Consider the following 22,007-nt stretch of genomic DNA (forward strand, 5'->3'; position numbering starts at 1 on the left):
TACAGTGAAAGCAAGCTTAGGTGGCATCCTGGTGCCCACTCAGACTTGCATTGGCAAGCAGATATAAGAACAGCCATGGGGCATTTTCTGTCAACTTGCTGAGATCCCAGCTCTGTTTTTTGAAATGCCAATCCTTTGCATTTGTTTTTAAATGTACCTCACATTTTGTTTTGAAATCATTTCCATTGTGTATGGTAAGGTGACAGACAGAGACACCTGCCTTTGAAAGAAGAGTTTATTACTTGAGCACCCAAGAGGAGGGGTCCTGCCCCACCACACAGGGCCACACGGGGAAGCACTGGGGCTAGTCCAGAGACACAAGAGCGAGAGGAACACTTGGCCAGAGACTTTAGTACTGAAGTATGGGGAGTGGTTAGGTGGGACATCCCTATTGGGCAGGAAGTGAAGTATAGAGGTTGGGGCTCGTGGTTGGAGGATTTGTAAAATGGTTCTTACATGCCCATGAAAACACAAAGAGGGCATGAACATAATCAACTGTGGCCGTTAGTTTGGGCCATCATTTCAAGACGCAAAATCATCAGTCACAGAATATCAAGCATGAGTATTACAGCATCTTATGAAAGTTTCACTCAAGCTAGGAGTGGCAAATGCAGACCCATGGGCACCCGCACCTCCACCCCATTTAGAGAATCAGGTTCAACCTCCTGGGAGACTTTATGTTTTACAAGTGCCTTGATTGGAGCCACTGTGCCAACCTCAATCACTTATTTTAGGATGAGCTTTACTTGTACTATTAAATAATTCTACTTTTCAACAATAATGTTTTATTGTTTTTAATTATGAATAAGATGCATGCTCTTTGTAGGAAATTTGGAGAATATGAAAATCTACAAAGAAGAACTTAAAAGTCACCTCGATTTTATCATAAAGAGATTCTCTCATAAATAAATACTCATTTAATTCTAAGCTTGCTCTTCTTACTTAGGAGTCATGGGTGATCATGAGCCAATGATTCTGCTTCACAGGTTTCTTCAAGTAACAAGAAGAAAGATTTTTCTCTGTTTGTGAAATTTCCTTCCAATTTTTTTTTTCCCATCACTCAAGCTGGAGTGCAGTGGCACAATCTCGGCTCACTGCAACCTCTTCTGCTTCCCAGGTTCAAGGGACTATCCAGCCTCAGCATCCCAAGTAGCTGAAATTACAGGCACCCGCCACCCTGTCCGACTAATTTTTGTATTTTTAGTAGAGACGGGGTTTCAACATGTTGTCCAGGCTGGTCTCAAACTCCTGGCCTCAAGTGATCCACCTGCCTTGGCATCCCAAAGTGCTGGGATAACAGGCATGAGCCACCCACCCAGCCCCTTCCAATCTTTGTATTCATATACAGATTATATTTTATTTGCAGTATCAACAAAATACTGGAATGGTTTGGTGTGGCGGTGAAGGCTTGGACTGGGGGATGGGATCCAAGTTCTGAGTGTGGCCCCATCCGTCCACTTAGTAAGCAAGTGACTTAACCTCACAGAGCCTCAGTTTCCCATCTACAAAGTACAGATGACTGTGCCTCTCTCACATTCTTGCGGTGAGGGTGACCAATAAAGAACACAGCCTAAAAAAAAAAAAAAGAGGGGGAAAAATGGCAGAGAGAAGGCAAGACTAGGTTGCAGCTCCCACTTGGACAGAGCACCGTGTGGACCTTTGGAAAAAATTTCAAAGGTTCAAGACTGGTATCTTGAACCTTTGTTCCAGAACTAATGCGGGAATAAACCAGGAAAGCCGAAAGAACCCACAGACCCTCTGAAGGAAGCAGGTTGCTTCTGCAGGACCCAAGAGACAGTCCAAATATTGTGAGTGTCCAAGCTGTGAAAGTGGGAAAGGGGGATTGCCTGCCACTGAACACACACCCTCACTGGGGCACCAGAAGGTCTAGATCACGGGAGAAGGATCTGACCTTACCTGGAGCTGAGTCAATTTAGAGAGCCAAGCAAAATATAGGCATAGAGGAAGCAGCATGTAAAGCCCTGTGGGTTTTCCACCCTTGGAAAACTATTTCAGACTTGTCTCATGGGTGTTCTTGGGGAGGGCTGTCAGAGATACTGGGAAAAGACCACAGGGAGAAGGAAACCCCCAGTTGAACTTTGTAACAATTCCAACTGAACAGGAAGTCTCCTGGCCAGAACTCAACGGAGGGCGTGAATCCGGTGTGCAGACTCCACAGGCCGAGAGGTGTGAAAGCCCTACTTGTTCTCACAGGTGGGAGGCTGGTAGCCCGGGGCAAGTTCTCAGCCCTTCCTGCCCACTGCCTGTAAATAAACTTGGTGCTGTTTGGGGGGACATGGTGGGAGTGAGACTGGTCTTTTGGGTTGCGTGGGAGCTGGGTGAGGCCTGTAACTGCCGGCTTTCCCCTACTTCCCTGACAACCTGCATGACACAGCAGAGGCAGTCATAATTCTCCTGGGAACAACTCCATTGACCTGGGAACCACACCCCATTCCCCACAGCAGCCACAGCAAGCTGTACCCAAGGAGCGTTTGAGCTCAGACACACACAGCCCTGCCCCCCTCTTCTGATGGTCCTTCCCTACCCGCTCTGGTAGCTGAAGACAAACGGCATATACTTTTGGGAGTTCTAGGGTCTACCCACAGCTTGGTTCTCCAGGCTGATGCTCTCTCAAAAGTGTCACCTACAGGCAGGAGGCCAACCAGCACAAAAATAGTGCATTAAACAACAAAAACTAAGGAGCCTCACAGAATCAATTTCACCCCTCTGCCATCTCCACCAGAGCAGGTGCTGGTATCCATGGCTGAGAGACTTGCAGATGGCTCACATCACAGGACTCTATGCAGAAAATCCCCAGTACCAGCCCAGAGCCTGGTAGACCGGCTGGGTGACTAGATCCTGATAACAATCACCACAGCTTGGCTCTCAGGAAGCCACATCTCTAGGAAAAGGGGGAGAGTACTACATCAAGGGAGCACTCCATGGGATAAAAGAATCTGAACAGCAGCCTTGAGCCCTAGATCTTCCCTCTGACATAGACTATCCAAATGAGAAGGAACCAGGAAAACAATGCTGGTAACATGCCAAAAAAGGCTGTTAACACCCTCAGAAAAATCACACTAGCTCACCACCAAACAAAAAAATCCCTGATTTACCTGAAAAAAAAATGCAGAAGGTCAGTTATTAAGCTAATCAAGGAGCCACCAGAGAAAGATAAAGTCCAATTTAAGGAAATTTTAAAAATACATAAGAAATGAGGGGAGAAATCTTCAGTAAAGGAATAGCATAAATAAAAAACAATCAACTCTTTAGGAAATAAAGGAGAGCACTGAGAGAAATGCAAAATGTTCTGGAAAGTTTCAGGAATAGAATCAAAGAAGCAGAAGAAAGAACTTCAGAGCTCAAAGACAGTTTTCAAATGAACCCAATCCAACAAAGACAAAGAAAAAAGAATAAGAAAAAATAAACAAAGCCTCCAAGAAGTTTGAGATTATGTTAAGTGACAAAACCTCAGAATAATTGGAATTCCTGAGGAAGAAGAGAAATCTAAAAGTTTGGAAAACATATTTGGGGGAATAATTGTGGAAAACTTCCCTGGCCTTGCTAGCAACCTAGACATCCAAATACAAGATGCTCAGAGAACACCCAGGAAATTCATCACAAAAAGATCATCATCACCTAGACACATTGCCATCAGGCTATCTAAAGCCAAGATGTAGGAAAAAATCTTAAGAGCTGTGAAGCAAAAGCACCAGGTAACGTATACAGGAAAACCTATCAGATTAACAGCAGATTTCTCAGCAGAAACCCTACAGACTAGAAGGAATTGGGGCTCTGTCTTCAACCTCCTTAAACAAAACAATTATCAGCCAAGAATTTTGTATCTAGCAAAACTAAGCTTCATAAATGAAGGAAAGATAGTCTTTTTCAGACAAACAAATGCTGAGAGAATTCACCACTACCAATCCAGCACTACATGAACTGCTAAAAGGAGCTCCAAATCTTGAAACAAATTCTGGAAACACATAAAAACAGACACTCTTTAAAGCATAAATCCCACAGGACCCATACAAGAAAAAAAAACAACAAGGTATACAGGCAACAAATAGCACGATGAATGCAATACTATCTCACATGTCAATACTAATGGTGAATGGAAATGGCCTAAATGCTCCACTTAAAAGATATGGAATAGCAAAATGGATAAGAATTCACCAACCAAGTATCTGCTGCCTTCAAGAGACTCACCTAACACACAAGGACTCACATAAATGTAAGGTAAAGGGATGGAAACAGACATTCTATACAAATAGACACTAAAAGCAAACAGAAGTGGCTATACTTATACTAGACAAAACAAACTTTAAAGCAACAGCAGTTAAAAAAGATAAAGAGGGACATTATATAATGATAAAAGGCCTTGTCCAACAGGAAAATGTTACAGTCCTAAATATATATACACCCAACACTGGAGCTCCCAAATTTATAAAACAATTACTACTAGATCTCAGAAATGAGGTAGACAGCAACACAATAATAGTGAGGGACTTCAATATTCCACTGACAGCACTACACAGGTCATCAAGACAGAAAGTCAACCAAGAAACAATGGATTTAAAATATATCCTGGAACAAATGGACTTAATGGATATTTACAGAACATTCTACCCAATAACCACAGAATATACATTCTATTCATCAGCACATGGAATATTCTCCAAGATAAACCATATGATAGGCCACAAAACAAGTCTCAATACATTTAAGAAAATTGAAATTATATCAAGTACTCTCTCAAACGGCAGTGGAGTAAAACTGGAAATCAACTTTAAAAGGAACCTTCAAAATCATGCAAATACATGAAAATGAAATGACCTGCTCCTGAAGGATCACTGGATCAACAATGAAATCAAGACGGAAATTTAAATGTTCTTTGAACTGAACTATAACACTAACTCACCCTATCAAAACCTCTGGGATACAGCAAAGGCAGTGCTAAGATAAAAGTTCACAGCCCTAAATGCCTACATCAAAAAGTCTGAAAGAGCATAAATAATCTAAGGTCACAAACCAAGCCAAAACCCAGCAGAAAAAAGGAAATAACCAAGATTGGAGCAGAACTGAATGAAATTGAAACAATAACAACAACATACAAAAGATAAATGAAACAAAAAAGCTGGTTCTTAGAAAAATAAATAAAAATAATAGACCATTAGCAAGATTAACCAAGAAAAGAGAAAATCCAAATAAGCTCAATTAGAAATGAAATGAAAGATATTACAACTGACACCACAGAAATACAAAAGATCATTCAAGGCTACTATTAACACCTTTATGTGCATAAACTAGAAAACCTGGAGGAGATGGATAAATTCCTGAAAAGATCCAATCCTAGCTTAAATCAGGAAGGATTAGATACCCTGAACAGACTAATAACAAGCAGTGAGATTGAAATGGTAATTTTAAAAATTACCAACAAAAAAAACGTCCAGAACCAGATGGATTCACAGCTGAATTCTACCAGACATTTAATGAAGAATTGATAAAAATCCTATTGACACTATTCAACAAGATAGAGAAAGAGGTAATCCTCACTAAATCATTCTATTAAGCCAGTATCACCCTAATACCAAAACCAGGAAAGGACATAACAACAACAACGACAACAAAACTACAGACCAATATCCCTGGTGAATATAGATGCAAAAATCCTTAACAAAATGCCAGCTGACTGAATCCAACAACATATTAAAAAAAATAATCCACCATGATCAAGTGGGCTTCACACCAGGGATGCAGGGATGGTTGTCAATAAATGTAATACACCACATAAACAGAATTCAAAACAAAAATCACATGATCATCTCAATAGATGCAGAAAAAGCATTTGACAAAATCCAGCATCGTTTTATGATTAACACCCTCAGCAAAATTGGCATATAAGGGACACACCTTGATGTAATAAAAACCATCTATGACAAACCCACAGCTAACATAATACTGAATGGGTAAAAGTTGAAAGCATTCCCTCTGAGAACTGGAACAAGACAAGGACGCCCACACTCACCACCTCTATTCAATATAGTACTAGAAGTCCTCAAAGGAGCCATCAGACAAGAGAAAGAAAGAAAGGGTATCCAAATCAGTAAAGAGGAAGTCAAACTGTCACTGTTTGTTGATGATATGATCGTATACCTAGAAAACCCTAAAGACTCCTCCAAAACTCTCCTAGAACTGATAAATTAATTCAGCAAAGTTTCAGGATACAAAATTAATGTACACAAATCAATAATTCTGCTATACACCAACAGTGACCAAGCTGGGGATCAAATGAAGAACTCAACCTCTTTTACAACAGCTGCAAAAAAATAAAATACTTAGGAATATACCTAACCAAGGAGGTTAAAGATCTCTACAAAGAAAATGACAAAATACTGCTGAAAACTCATAGATGACACAAATAAATAGAAACACATCTCATGCTCATAGATGGGCAGAATCAATATTGTGAAAATGACCATATCACAAAAAGCAATCTACAAATTCAGAACCAATTCCCATCAAAATCCCACCATCATTCTTCACAGAACTGGAAAAAATTACTAAAATTCCTATGGATCCAAAAAAGAACCTGCATAGCCAAAGTCAGACTAAAATGAGGCTTCACATTACCTAACTTCACACTATACTGTAAGGCCATAGTCACCAAAACAGCATGGTACTGGTATAAAAATAGACACATAGACCAATGGAACAGAAGAGAGAACCCAGAAATAAACCCATATATTTACAGCCAAGTGATTGTAGACAAAGCAAACAAAAACATAAAGTGAGGAAAAGACACCCCATTCAACAAACGGTGCTGAGACAATTGGCAAGCCACATGTAGGAGAATGAAACTGGATTCTCATCTCTCACCTTATACAAAAACCAACTCAAGATGGATCGTGGACTTAAATCTAAGACCTGAAACTATAAAAATTCTAGAAGATAACACTGGAAAACCCCATCTAGACATTGGCTTAAACAAGGATTTCATGACCAAGAACCCAAAAGCAAATGGAATAAAAACAAAGGTAAACAGGTGGGACTTAATTAAACTAAAGAGCTTTGGCACAGCAAAGGGAACAGTCAGCAGAGTAATTAGATAACTCACATAATGGGAGAAAATCTTCACAATCTATACATCTACCAAAGGACTAATATCCAGAATCTACAAAGAATTATAACAAATTAGCAAGAAAAAACAAACAATCCCATCAAAAAGTGGGCTAAGGATATGAATAGACAATTCTCAAAAGAAGATATACAAATGGCCAACAAACATATGAAAAAGCGTTCAACATCGCTAATGATCAGGGAAATGCAAATCAAAACCACCACGTGATATCACCTTACTCCTGCAAGAATGGCCATAATCAAAAAATAATAGACGTTGGCGCGGATGTGGTGAAAAGGGAACATTTCTGCACTGCTGGTGGGAATGTAAACTGGAACAACCCCTATGGAAAACAGTGTGGAGATTCCTTAAATAACTAAAAGTAGAACTACCATTTCATCCAGCGATCGCAGTACTGGGTATCTACCCAGAGGAAAAGAAGTCATTTTACGAAAAAGATACTTGCATACACATTTATAGCAGCACAATTTGCAATTGCAAGATTTTGGAACCAACCCAAATACCCATCAATCAACAAGTGGATAAAAAACCTGTGATGTGTATATATACGATGGAATACTACTCAGCCATAAAAAGGAATGAATTAATGGCATTCACAGCAGCCTGGGTGGAACTTGAGACTATTATTCTAAGTGAAGTAACTCAGGAATGGAAAACCAAACATTGTATGTTCTCACTCATAAGTGGAGCTAAGCTACGAGGATCAGAAGACACAAGAATGATACAATGGACTTCAGGGACTCAGGAGAAAGGGGTGGGAAGGGGGTAAGGGATAAAAGACTACATACTGGGTTCAGTGTGTATTGCTTGGGTGATGGGTGCGTCAAAATCTCACAAATACCCACTAAAGAACTTACTCATGTAACCAAATACCACCTATTCCCCCAAAACCTATGGAAATAAAAAAGTTGGGAAAAAAAGAATAGAGCCTGGATCACACAACCACGGACACAGGCACCAGCCGCAACCACACCACCGCCTGCTGCCGGCATCAGAATATTCTCAAATTGAGCCTGGGCTTAAGTCACAATCCACCATTTGTTTGTGGGACAGGCAGTCAGGGCAGATATTTTGGAAAAAAAAGAACCCTTCCTGTTTGCTGTGCATTATCTTCATACCAGTTCCCAGAACTGACCTGACAAATATTGACCAGGTTGCTGCGATCCTCAAACACCATTTTCCTGTGGGTAGAGGTGATGCACTGCTGAAGACCCGGGCCCCCACTCAGTGCCTTCGCTCTGTGAGTACTTTGCCTGTGCCCAAAATGAGGGCAGGGGCAGCAACTGCCTCACTCCCTTTCTCTCTCTCTCTCTCTCTCTCTCTCTCTCTCTCTCTCTCTCTCTGTGTGTGTGTGTGTGTGTGTGTGTGTGTGTGTGTGTGTGTGTGTGTTCCTGGCTTTGGTGGTAAGGATAGGAGAAGTAAGTCCCTGAAGAAGGAATGCAACCATGTACTCCCTCTGAGTCTTAAAGGAGGGACTTCAGGTTTTCAACCGCCTTTTATGGAACACTTGGCCCTCAAGAATTTTGAGAGAAGAACCCCGAATATTCCTGGCAGTTAGGCAAGCAAATGAAACAATACAACCTAAAGCACGATGACAATGATGCTGTAGCAAATTTACTAGAAGCCGTCCTCTGAAAAGGGTGCTTAGGAGCTCTGGTCTGGAGTCTGCGCCTTGCTCCTGCTCTCACCAGGTGGCTTGTCCTAATACTGCATCTGTTGCCCCCTGTGTACAGTAGGGCTGATAATCCCTGTGCTTTGAGGTTCTCATAAGGATTAAATTAAATAAGACAAAGCCAGTGTTTCTCAACAAGGGCACTACCAGTACCTGGGCAGGACCACTCTTCATTGAATGTGACTCTTCTGAGTGTTTCAAGAGCTTTCGGGAGCCCGGCTGTTCCCCAGCTAAACTCCAGCAGCACTCCTCCACCAGGCATTAAGCTGATCCAAAATGTCACCCCTACCTCCTTTACACACACCCCTCCCCATGCCTTTGTCAGGAGCCAGTGTTACATTGCATGTAATATTCTATCACTTCATAAACCCTTAATAAGTGAGAATACTATACTTTTTGAATATAGTTCTTAATTTTCCTCTGGTATCTTTCTGGAAGAGGAATTAAGAAATGAACTGGGCCTCATTACCCCCAGGCTTGATAGAAAGGGAAAAAAACTGCTATTGAGTACTTTCGGCATGCCTAGAGCTTTGTACATTGACTGTCATATAATCTCGAAATGGCCCCACAGCCAGGAGGTGGCAATATCATTTGCATTTTGCAAAGGGAGACACTGAGTTTCAGAGAGCTGCTTTTGTACGGTATCAGGCAGTGAGTTACTGCACAGCCTTGATTCCAAGGCCCCTTCATTTACAATTCAATCCCCTTTGGGAAATAGATCCTTTGCAAGTCAGGGGGTCCTTGGGGTGCAGTGGGGTAGAAAATGGTGCTGAGTTCAATGGGATAAAAATAATAAACCAGAAATAGTTTCATCAGAGTCGCTTTATTTTACCCAGGGGTAGAACAATTTTTAAATTGATTTGCATCTTCCAAATTTTCAATCAAAAGAAAATCTGAAGTGTATGGAAGCTGTCATTAAGTGAACCCACACTGTGCTGCAGGAAGGGAGGACATAGCCTTGGGGACGTTCCCACAGGACTTTGACCAGCAAATGCATTTCAACATAGCAGATAATGAGACAACATTTGTCCCTCCTGACAGCTGGCCTTTGTGGTTTGGCAGACTATTCAGGGCACCAGGGGCTACAAACCATTTGCAAAAATATAACCTCTCTTGCACTGTCACAGCATTTGCAGTTGATCCAGAAGTCATTGGTTTGGGCAAAAAAGAATATTAAAGTGCCAGTTAAGACACAAATGTTATCAGGACAAACTAATGAGGAGTGATAGAGGTGGTCAGCAGTGCACAGCTGCTGTGCAATGAATGGAGAAGTGGAAGAGTTGGATTTGAAGGGAGAAGAGAAGGCTGCCTTCCTTACTGAGGACATCAAGGTTTGGGAGCGTCCCAGTAGCAATGTGGTCATGAGTCTTCTGCAAGAACCTGAGGATGTGTGTAGGGTGGGTGGGGGGATAGGACTGAAAGGGAAAGGAGAGCATGGAACATGGGGCAGGGTGAGCAGAGACAACACTGTTTGCACTGCAGTTTCCCTCCAGCTCAGGCTGCATTCCCGGCCCTAAAACAAGGGGTCTTCCTGCTCCTGTACCACTTTGATCCCCTGGAATTGGACTAAAGGCTCTTCTGGCACATTTTATAACTTAAAGCACAAGAGATATCACATGAGTTTGCAACGGCTATCTTAATAAATACTACGTGCCGGGCAGCTTAAACAACAGACATTTTTGGCTCACTGTTCTGGAGGTCCAAGATCAGGGGGTTGGCAGGGTTGGTACCTTCTGAGGCTGTGAAGGAGAATCTGCTCCAGGCCCCTTTCCTAGCTTTGCCCCTCTCCCAGTTTGCTGGCCATCTTTCACGTTCCTTGGCTTGTAGAAGCACCACCCTGCTCTCTGCCTTCATCTTCACACGGCATTCTCCCTGTGTGCTATCTGTGTCCAAATTTCTCCTTCTTGTAAGGACATCAGTCCTATTGGATTAGGAGCCTGCTCGAATGACCTCATCTTAACCGGTTACATCTCCAATGACCCTATTTCCAAACAAGATCATATCTGGAGATACTAGGTGTCTAGACTTCAGCATATGAATTTCGGGCAGAAAAAATTCAGCCCATAACAGATATCATCCCCACAGCCCTGCAGCAATAAAAAAAAAATAGAGGTTTCAGCCTCTACATGTGACAAGAGGCATCCCAGATATTAGAGGCTGGACAGAGACATGGAGACAGAGTTCCTGTCTCTCGTCATTCCTCTAGGCTCCATCAATCCTGCTACTTTGCTACCCACTCCTGGGCTGTCCTCATCCACACGTCCAGATGGTTGATCCTCACATCCGCACTCCAGCTAATGAACGACTGGAAAGGGGGAGGGCACTCTTCTTTCTCTTGAGGTCTGACCAAGGCTTTGCACATCATCCTTTCCTTTCCAATGGGCAGGATCATAGTCAATAGCCATACTGGATGTGAGGGAGGCCTAACATCACTGGCAGCGTGGCCAGGACATTTGCTCCAAGCATGTTCTTCTCAATTTGTCATCACATATATATTTGCGTATTTAGCTATTGAGTGCCACCTAAGCTAGTGTCAGTTAAACCCTAAACTCTAGGAAATCTGAAATTTTGTTTACTTCTTTCTCCCACTAAATAATGAGGACCTAGTGCACTTCTTGGACCAGGCAGATGCTTGAAAGTTAATGGATGATTGAAAGAATGACTGGAAAGAAGAAAGAAAAGAGAAGGAAAGAAGGAAGGAAGGAAGGAAGGAAGGAAGGAAGGAAGGAAGGAAGGAAGGAAGGAAGGAAGGAAGGGAGGGAGGGAGGGAGGGAGGGAGGGAGGGAGGGAGGGAGGGAGGGAGGGAGGAGGAAGGAAGGAAGGAAGGAAGGAAGGAAAGAAGAAAGGAAGGAAGGAAGGAAAAGAGGGAGGGAGGCTAGACTATGGAAGTTGTTTTGCTGTGGTGGTGGTGGTTGTTTTTAAAACAGATTCTCACTCTGTTATCCAGGCTGGAGTGCAGTGGTGCAATCACAGCTCACTGTAGCCTCCACCCTCTGGGCCCAAGTGATTCTCCCACCTCAGCTTCCAGAGTAACTGGGACTGCAGGCACATTCCACCACACCCAGCTAATTTTTAAAAACTTTTTGTAGAGGAGGGTCTCCATATGTTTCCCTGCCTGGTCTTAAACTCCTGGGCTCAAGCGATCCTCCCAAACTGCTGAGATTACATGGTGTGAGCCACCATGCCTGGCCAGGAGTTGCCGTTGTTGTTGTTATTGTTGTTTTATAGCCCAGAGACTTTTACTCAACAAAATCTTAGAAACCTATGTGTAAACAGATAAAGGGTTGCTACCTTCACTGAAGCCTTAGAAGAAAGTGTCCAGAATCCTAATTGTCCACCGCCTTATCTTCTTTAGTGCCCCTCATGGCAGCCCTGTGGGCACATTGTGAAGGTGAGATTTGTGATATGAGCAATAGAGAATTGTGACATTATTTATGGAGAAAAGTGACATGTTCATCCTCTTGTTTTCAGAGAATGGGGCCAGCTTGGCTTTGGCTACTGGGAACAGGGATCCTGGCCTCTGTCCACTGTCAATCCCTTCCTGCCCATGGAGATAAAAGTCTGCAGGGGCCTCAACCCCCTGGGCATCAGCTCTCAGAGCCAGCCCCCGCCTACCGCAGAATCACACCCACCATTACCAAGTTTGCTTTGCGTTTGTACAAAGAGCTGGCAGCAGACGACCCTGGAAACATCTTCTTCTCGCCGGTGAGCATCTCCACCACCCTGGCCCTACTCTCTCTTGGGGCCCAAGCTGACACCTCAGCTCTGATCCTGGAGGGCCTAGGATTCAACCTCACAGAAACCCCAGAAGCCAACATCCACCAGGGCTTCCGGAGCCTCCTCCACACCCTTGCCCTGCCCAGCCCCAAACTCGAACTAAAAGTAGGAAACTCCCTGTTCCTAGACAAGCGACTAAAGCCTCGGCAGCACTATTTGGACAGCATCAAGGAGCTTTATGGAGCTTTTGCCTTTTCTGCCAACTTCACAGATTCTGTTACAACTGGGAGGCAGATTAATGACTATGTGAGAAGGCAAACATACGGGCAAGTCGTGGACTGCCTCCCAGAGTTCAGCCAGGACACGCTCATGGTTCTTGCCAATTACATCTTCTTCAAAGGTGAGGCTTGCTCAGACAGAATTATTGCCACTGCCTCTGCAAGTAAATGCTCTTACAGCAGAGAGCCAGCTAACAGGTTCTTTGCTAACCACTTGGGGAAATCTATGAATAAGATAGAGCTTTCCCACCCTTGCGTGGCCACAGTCCATGTGGGTTGGAAATAAGTACAGACGCAAGCAAAATAACTCAGTGGGATGGTGATGTTCTCCTTGCGTAGGCATTGGGTCCCACAGAGTTCCCAAAAGAGACACCCATCCAGACTTGAGAAGCTTCCTGGAAAAACAGCCACCCAAGCTAAGACATGACAGTGAGTTTTATCCATTCAGGTGAAGAAGCTTGGGAGAGGTGGGGCAAAGAGGGTTCAGGTTGCAAAAACCCAGCATATCTAAAGGTCCAGGGAAAAGAGATATCGTTGCATTTTCAAAGAACTGAAACAAATTTAATTGGGATAGAACATCAAACACAATAGCAGAATAATAGCAAGGAGCCAAGAGTTGCAATGTAGAGGGAAACAGAGCCACGTTGAGGGTTCCCAACTTTACTCAGGGAACCTTAGAATTGCCAAAGAGTTTTAAGTGTGAAGTGATAAGATTACATATTTTTAGGAAGATCAGACTGGCTACAGTTTGGAAGGTGGTTTGGAAGGGAGAAAGGGGGAGAAAGGAGAGACAAGTTGGGAGGTTTTCAAAGTGGTCCAAAGTAAGTAGAATGGTGGGCTTGAATAATGTTGCGGTTTTGGAGGCTGAATCAGCAATACTTGGTCACTGATTGGGTGTGGGTATGTAGGACAGGATGATCCAGTTCTCTTGTTATCAAGACCAGTGCCTGCAAGGGGTGTTTGTGGGGACAGACTTATAAGAAGTAAGAGAGAAGATACTACACATGTGAATGTAACCATGACCCCAAAATTCTGCATTTCTAACTACATCTTAATGGGCTTTTGCCTAATGTAAGACGTTTTATTAATTGAATTCTTTTTCCTTTTTCAGTTTGAAGATTAGGGAGTTGGGGTGGGTGGGTGAAGGAAGGAGTTCTAGAGCATCTCTGTAGAAGGTTGTTGTCCAGAGGCAGTTTGGTTGAGAGGAATTAATTCAGTGTGTGCAAAAGCAACCTGAGCTGCACAGTCAGTCCTCCCAGCTCTGCAAATCAGTATGTTTAAATACATTCACAAAGACTCAGTTTGATCATCCCTTATATAGGAATAATAATACTTATTTCTTATTAATTTTTAGGATAATTTAAAGAGATAATGTCTAGCACATGGAAGGTGCTTAGTAGATGGAAAAATACCGTTCAGCTTCTTAGAAGCTAAGTTCCTCTGAAATGGAACAAAATCATAGGCTGTTAGGGCTCAAACACTGGTGACTTGTCCTAGAGGCCTGACTCAGGCCTAAATTCTGGTCTCCTGGCTCTGTATCCATTCCACTTTTTTGCCATATACTTGCATAGCCAAGAGGAAGTGTGGTTTTGTGTGTGTATATACCCAGAGGTGATCTCTTGAAAAGAGTTCTCATGGCCTTATGGGATTTGTGTCCTAAGCCAAGTGGAAGCACCCTTTCAGTCGCTACCAGACCCAGAAGCAGGAAAGTTTCTTTGTGGACGACAGGACCTCTCTCCAGGTCCCCATGATGCACCAAAAGGAAATGCACAGATTCCTCTATGACCAGGAGTTAGCTTGCACCGTCCTCCAGATAGAATACAGAGGAAATGCCCTGGCGCTTCTGGTCCTCCCTGACCCGGGAAAAATGAAGCAGGTGGAGGCCGCTCTGCAGCCAGAGACCCTGAGAAAATGGGGCCAATTGCTCCTGCCCAGGTAAGTGTCACAGCAGAAGGGTGCTAGCTGACCTTGCTCAAGAACCCCAGTAGGTCTTGATCAACTCCAGCTGCAAAAGCCCAACATCTCGATTAGGCTCACCATCTTGTCCTTTACTAACTGTGTGATCTTGACAATTTTCTCACCTTTTTTGGGCCTTTACTGTAAAACAGGACATGATACCTGCCTCATTGGGTTGCTCAGTGGATTCATTGAGTTTCTACCCATAGAGAACATAGAACTCAGACTGGTATGTGGAGCATAAGAAGTGCTCACCAGGCATTGACTGTTATTATACTTTCCTGGTGTCTGTCTGGTCCCCATCTCCTTTCCTCTTGCTTTCCTCTCACCACCGCACCCCCACTTAACAATTCACTACCAGAAGGTGGTTAAGTGCAGCCAAAAAATCAGATCAAAGACAGTGAAAAATAATCATGGCTGGGTGCAGCAGCTCAGACCTATAATCCCAGTGCTTTGGGAGGCCAAGGTGGGAGGATTACTTGAGGCCAGGAGTTTGAGACTAGCTTGGGCAATATAGCAAGACTGTGCTGCAATACAAAATGAAATATATATATATATATATATATATATATATATATATATATATATATAAAAAACGGCATCACTATGCCATTTAACAAACATGAGGAACCTGAAGCGGAGATGAGTGAGAGACGATGACTGCTTTTATTAGGGGATGCCAGGAGGTGGATTTAGGACCTAGTTCAGAAGCTAAGCCAACAGAACTTACTGATGTATCAGATATGGAAGTGGGAAGATGTTGAGATATATATATAAGGCTGGGCATGTTGGTGCATGCCTATAATCCCAACTACCCGGGAGGCCAAGGAAAAAGGATCCCCTAAGCCCAGGAATTCGAGGTTACAGTGAGCTATGATTGTGCCACTGCACTCCAGTCTGCACAACAAAGCTAGATCCTATCTCTAATAAAAAATTATTATTATCATTATATTGTTAAAGGGTGCTTCTATTTTAATTGAAACATGTTTAGAAAATTAAATATCAAGAACATTGTAAACATTAAAATTCCTGTTTTATGTGATCTCTAAACTATTTCCAATCTCACTCACTTTTTGGTTTGTAGTTTCATCACAACTTCAGCTTTTTCTAGTTTCCCTAGATCCCTTTCACCAGCTAGTACTTTCTTGGGGGTGCATCTTCTTTTATGGGGTACTCTGAGATGAAATCTGGTACTGAGTTCTACTCACTGTTTGCTGCGTAACAAGCCACCCCAAAACTGAATGACTTAAGACAATCACTTCCTTGGTTCTATGGATTAACTGGACTCAGCTGAGCAGTTTTCATGTGTTGGGGTAGATGGTAGCTGGAGCTGAAGCCAGTGAACTCTTTTCACTTATGTGTCTGGTGCCTGTGCTGGGCTGACTGGAGGAGACTAAGGCTGGGAGGCATCTCTCTCTGCAGGTAGTGTCTCCATGAGGCTAGCTCAGGTTCAGTAACTCAGCATAGCTAATACTGGTATATGGCAGCTAGGGTCTCCAAGACAGAATATTTCAAAGGCAGGAAATGAAAGCTACCACTCTGGTAAGGCCTAGGCCCGAAAATCAGCACAGTGGCACTTCTGCCACATTGTATTGGTGGCAGAGCCAATGGGTGGGTGGTGCAGAGCCCACCCAGATTCAAGGGGAGGGCGCATAGATGCCACCTTTTGATGATCTTGAATCCACCACAACCTGGTAGGCACCAGCCACCCCACATATCCAAAGGTGGCTTCTCTCAGCACCCCATTCACACTGAGGTACCAAGGATAGAGAAGGTGTTCTGTGTTTGGGCAGAGATTAAAGCACCAAATAGGAGGCACAGGCCAAGGGGAGAGGCCAGGATTTAAGGGATTATTCCTGTTGTCTATGAAGCTCCACGGCTCTAGTCAGTTGCTAATTTCAGCCCCATAGTCCCTGGCTCCTTTGGGGTGAGACTTCTCCTTGCCCCCATCAGAGAAGGGACTGCCATAGACTCTTCTAGACCAGTAGATTTTCCCTCAGGGAGGGTTTGGTTTGACTTCTTCCCACTTTGACATTCTAAAAGCAAAACTGACCCAAATTACTCCTCTAAATCTCAGATATTCCTTGTGCCAGAGAGTTACAATATCATAGTAGCCATTTGTATGGGCTTTTAGATATAAGAATTTCAGACTCTGCCAAGTTTCATTCCATTCAGACCTGAGGCAGGTTAGCTTGCCAAGGGGAACTGCACTTCCTGGCACACCATTCGTGTATGTATTCATTCACAGTTGTTGAACACCCACTGTGTTTTGGGCTCTCTGTCAGACCCTTGCCCCACTAGACTCTACTCCACCCCCTAGCCCACTGGCCTGGGGCTTGCTTCCCACCCACGTGCTGCTTATGGGAAACTTGTCAAGTAGCCCTAGATGTCCTCCTACTTCAACTAGGCATCCAGACCCTCATATTGCTCAGGAGTCAAACCAGCCATGATTCTCTAACTTGAATTCAATTTTCTGAGGCAGAGGTATTCAAGTTGATCATGAACTAGTCATGCTTTCAGGTGCCTGGGTAGCTGTCAAATCATAATTACAAAGAACAATAGCACCGGAGAGAAAGGGCAGATTTGCTGTGGATCTAAAGAAATTTCTGAATTTAACCCAGGGAAACATGGCAATCAGATGGTAAAGATGCTCCAAACACAGGAGCGAGAGTTCATTTGTGCCCTATGCCCAACACACATGATCTCCCATCAGATCCTCGCAACAGCCCCAAGGAGGGGGCATCACTATGTCATTTAACAAACATGAGGAACCTGAAGCGGAAACAGGTGAGAGACGATGGCTGCTTGTATTAGGGTATGCCAGGAGGTGGATTTAGGACCTAGTTCAGAAGCTGAGCCAACAGAACTTGCTGATGTATCAGATATGGAAGTGGGAAGATGTTGACAGTATTTACCTCATGTGGTCATGATGTGGATTCCATCAGTTCAGACTTGAAAAAACATAGCCAATATCTGACACCTAGAAAGCCCTCTATAAATGTGATGAAGATGACAAAGACATGTAGCTGTGCCTGGAGTCTTCTCAGATCCAGCCACAAGATATTCCAGGAGGTCCAAAGAGAAGGGAACTATTGGTATGGGTAGTGGAATGGTCCGCCATAGTGAACAGTGTCATGGGAAGATTGGTTGCCTCTCATGCTGGGAAATGCCTCTCTCCCCCATGGCTCAGGCTGCCAACATACAGAGCAAGAGTGGCACATATAACAAAAGAGCACCATTTCTCTGTGTGTTTCTCTCTCCAGTCTGTTGGATTTGCACTTGCCAAGGTTTTCAATTTCTGGAACGTATAACCTGGAAGACATACTTCCCCAAATTGGTCTTACTGACATACTCAACTTAGAAGCTGACTTCTCAGGAGTCACTGGGCAGCTCAACAAAACCATCTCCAGGGTAAGGTGGTGAATATGGATGTGTGTGGGCAGGTGGGAGCAGGGAGGAGGTTTCTCCTTTGGCATGTGGGACATTTAAAAGTCAAGTTCTCTGTTCTTTGTCTTATGCAGACTATTTAATACCACAGTTTTTTTTTTGTTTTTTTTTTTGTTTGTTTGTTTTTTTGAGATGGAGTCTCACTCTGTCGCCCAGGCTGGAGTGCAGTGGCCAGATCTCAGCTCACTGCAAGCTCCGCCTCCTGGGTTCACGCCATTCTCCTGCCTCAGCCTCCTGAGTAGTTGGGACTACAGGCGCCCGCCACCACGCCCGGCTAGTTTTTTGTATGTATTAGTAGAGACAGGGTTTCACTGGGTTAGCCAGGATGGTCTTGATCTCCTGACCTCGTGATCTGCCCGTCTCGGCCTCCCAAAGTGCTGGGATTACAGGCTTGAGCCACCGCACCCAGCCAATACCACAGTCTTTAAGGCTTCTTTTCATGGGCTTCTCCTTCTCTCTCTCCCCTTCCTTAGTTTCCTTCTATTCTTCAGGACAAGAATACAGTGTTCTAAATAGAATTGATGGTCATTTGGGGTCAACCATGCAGCCAGAATTTCCCCAGGTGTTGGATAGCTTTATTTTGATTCCTGATACCTCCTTCCAGGGCAGCAGTGAAACTCTACCTGCCTTTGTTGTAGCTCTAGAGGGTAGTGAGGTATGAACTAGAGGTGCATCAGTCAGCTTTGCTGCAGTAAGAAAACAATCCCAGAATCTCAGTGCCTTACTGCAACAAATGCTTATTTCCTGGTCGTATTACCTGTCAGAAGCAGGTCACTACCATCAGCCACAGGGCTGCTGCACGCATCTCCCTTCCAGGATGTAGGTTAAAGAAGCCCCTGTTTGGGGCAAACCATTTTCATACAAGGGGAGGAAAGCAAAAGAAGATGTGTACATGGCTCTAAACACTTGTCCCCCACACAGCCTGTGCCATGGCCACTCACGTGCCATCAGCTGAAGCAAGTCCCACAGTCCCGATCATCTCCCCCTGCAGGCGGCTCTGCCAGTCTTGTGGAACTGTCAAGGACCGATAACCCTCTAATGGGAAGAGAGAGTTCATATTTGGAAATAACAATGCATTCGTCATGGAAGAGAAGACACAAAGGCCTTTCCCTGAGCTTCAGCTGTCCACTTCGTTTTAGGATAGACTTGTCCATTACCATTTGAGTCTTCATTAGAAACTTCATGAGGAAGTTATTCTGTCTTTTATTTGGGAAAGATCAGCTGAGGAGACATGGTCTTGTGTGCACGTACACATGTGTGTGCATGCGTGTGCATGTGTGCCTATGTATGCGTGCATATTTGCATGTGTGTGCATGTATGTGTGTGTACGTTGGAGAGTTAACAAAAAGGGTAAAGAAGTAGTTTAGCTTTTTTTCTTCTTTTTCTGAGAAAGAGTTTCGCTCTTGTTGCCCAGGCTGGAGTGCAATGGTGCAATCTCAGCTGATTGCAACCTCCATCTCCCAGGTTCAAGCGATTCTCCTGCCTCAGTCTCCCAAGTAGCTGGGATTACAGCCCGCAACCATGCCTGGCTAGTTTTTTGCATTTTTAGTAGAGATGGGGTTTCACCATATTGGCCAGGCTTGTCTCAAACTCCTGACCTCAGGTGATCCACCCACCTCGGCCTCCCAAAGTGCTGGGATTACAGGCGTGAGCCACCGCACCCAGCCTAGCTTTTTAAAGAAAAAAAAAAATTTTTTTCACATTGACCTTAAATGCTAGATCTATCTTTTAATATAGCTTTTTAGTTAATTGAAAGGGATCATCAAGGCCAATGTTTTATCCACTTTTTTCAAAGCCTCAAAATCCTTTCTTCCTAGGAAGTAGTGTGAAAATGAGGCTTAAAAAAGGGAAGTTTTTGGCACAGAGGTTGGCAGAAGGTTTCGCACATCAGACATGCTGAGCACTTTCTGAACATCATTGACTTAAGCTGAGTGAGCCATTTTACAGATGAGAAACCGAGACTTAGAGAGATTATGCGGAGCTTGTAGCAGAAAATGACAATAAGGCCTGTGCCACAGGTACACCCAGAGGCTAGAGAGATGCTCCTAAAAGTTGTTTTTGGGTTTTGCAACCTGGTACCTGCTTAGCAGCACTCTAGTTCAGGTCCTTTTGTCTCCCCATTAAAGACTGATGGGTGATGTCGGTGTAAACCCTTGGGATGAGCAGTGTCTTCTACTTGAAGGCCCCCGAACTGATACTGTCTTCATCCCCTCTTGTCCTCTAGGTGTCACACAAGGCGATGGTGGACATGAGTGAGAAGGGGACCGAGGCCGGGGCTGCTTCAGGCCTCCTCTCCCAGCCCCCATCTCTGAACACCATGTCAGACCCACATGCCCACTTCAACAGGCCTTTCCTCTTGCTCCTTTGGGAGGTGACCACCCAGAGCTTACTCTTCCTGGGAAAAGTTGTCAACCCAGTTGCAGGGTAACCGTGGTGGGAGGCCAGGGGTTATCTTATCTCGCCCTAGACCAAACAGATAGGGCAGCACCAGCCTGCATCCTGGGGCTGCTATGTGGACCAGTTAATCAGTGTGCCAAGATTCTAATAAAGTTGACCTTGGGTTCTGTGAACACTAAAGAGCAATGCTTACAAAAGAGGGCCAGCTTCTAGCCACTCACTCACAATTGTCCCAAATCTGGTGCTAACTGTGCTCAGAAAGTTGAAAATGAGAACAACCCTCGTGTTATGGCCTCCCAGGAGACGTCCACCGCTGCTGCCGCCATTGTAGATACTTGCTGCGCGTCCTTTGGGTAAGGGTCAGAGTGAAAAACACAGAGGGCATCAGCAGGAGTAAGCAAGTTTCTCCCTTCATAATGGCCAATATGTGCTGTACAGACAAGAGAGATTGTCCTAAAATGTCATCGCCCAGACATCAGGGGCTAGATCCCCTCAAGAGGAGGTTGGACCTGCGTCAGGGCTCCAAACTACACCCCATGTAGAAAACCAGGTGTGTGGATGGGCCGACGTAATCACGGGTCAACCTGGAGGGAGGTCGAGTTCAAGCAGCAAGAATGGAGCATCAGAGCCCAGGGCAACACAAAGACCAAAGAAAGCAGGAGGGCAAACATGGCCGGGAGGGATGATGGACATCGGGCAGGGTCAGTGGGGTGAATTGGGGGCCATATTCAGTTGCAATGGAGCCTCCATTAGAGATCGAAAGTCCTACTCCCCCATGTGAGCCCCTCCAAGAGACATTCATTTGAAACTAGTGGGGAAGCAAAAAGAGATGCCCAGCTGCCTGTGTGTACCACTTGGATGATAATACCCATCACTACAATGAACTCCGTGCCCAGACACACCGGAGGGTAGGATATAGGTGGTGAGTATCTAGGAGGGAGCCATCCCAAAAAGTGCTACAGTGGTGGAAACTCCTGACCTACTCCAAGGAGGTGAGGCTCAGATCCTGAAAACCAGGTAAGCTTTAAATAAAGAGAAAAAGGTAGGACAGTCTGGGAAAGGCCAGAGGAGAGATGGGATCGGCAAAAGCAATGGGTAAAGAGAGGAAAAGGTATGTTCCAGTAAAATGAGAGAAAACCAGCTTTGCAGCCATGGAAAGTTCAGGTAGGGTCATGGTGGAAGGCAGTGTTAGAGAGGTGTTCAGAGATAAAAGGCTGGAGGCTTTAGGTCCCCGTGGAGTGGGTGTGAGCGTGGTCTTGTAGACAGTGGAGAGTAGCTGCAGGCCTGTGGGCAGATGTGGATATGGACTAAGTAGTAATGGGGAAGTCATCTGTCAATTGGGCATAGATAAGAATGAGTAGGGTGAAGCCAGGGTAAGGGCCAGCCAGGATGGCAACAT

At 44.3% G+C, this 22,007-nt stretch overlaps 3 protein-coding genes across 3 annotated transcripts in view; all 3 read left to right on the plus strand.

Annotated features, from left to right (window-relative positions):
• The window catches only part of LOC126959657 (alpha-1-antitrypsin), a 401,225-nt gene that overhangs the window by 319,551 nt on the left and 59,667 nt on the right, over positions 1–22,007 (plus strand). The gene's annotated exons all lie outside the window — the stretch shown is intronic.
• DDX24 (DEAD-box helicase 24) overlaps positions 1–22,007 on the plus strand; it is a 463,245-nt gene that overhangs the window by 40,644 nt on the left and 400,594 nt on the right. The window lies entirely within an intron of this gene.
• Positions 8,244–20,781, plus strand: SERPINA11 (serpin family A member 11). Its single transcript, XM_050799135.1, has 5 exons — positions 8,244–8,381; positions 12,285–12,930; positions 14,470–14,743; positions 18,028–18,175; positions 20,436–20,781. Exons 2-5 carry the CDS (start codon positions 12,288–12,290, stop codon positions 20,637–20,639), a joined length of 1,269 nt encoding a protein of 422 aa, XP_050655092.1. The 5' UTR covers positions 8,244–8,381; positions 12,285–12,287; the 3' UTR covers positions 20,640–20,781.

Source organism: Macaca thibetana, chromosome 7 (genome assembly GCF_024542745.1).
Source record: "Macaca thibetana thibetana isolate TM-01 chromosome 7, ASM2454274v1, whole genome shotgun sequence".
NCBI classification, from domain to species: domain Eukaryota; kingdom Metazoa; phylum Chordata; class Mammalia; order Primates; family Cercopithecidae; genus Macaca; species Macaca thibetana.

Excerpts from the sequence above, each read along its gene's own strand:
- SERPINA11 (XM_050799135.1), top strand. The coding sequence starts at position 12,288 with ATGGGGCCAGCTTGGCTTTGGCTACTGGGAACAGGGATCCTGGCCTCT. Across the intron at positions 12,931-14,469 it reads CAATTACATCTTCTTCAAAG|CCAAGTGGAAGCACCCTTTC; the intron begins GTGAGGCTTGCT and ends TTGTGTCCTAAG. Across the intron at positions 18,176-20,435 it reads TCAACAAAACCATCTCCAGG|GTGTCACACAAGGCGATGGT; the intron begins GTAAGGTGGTGA and ends CTTGTCCTCTAG.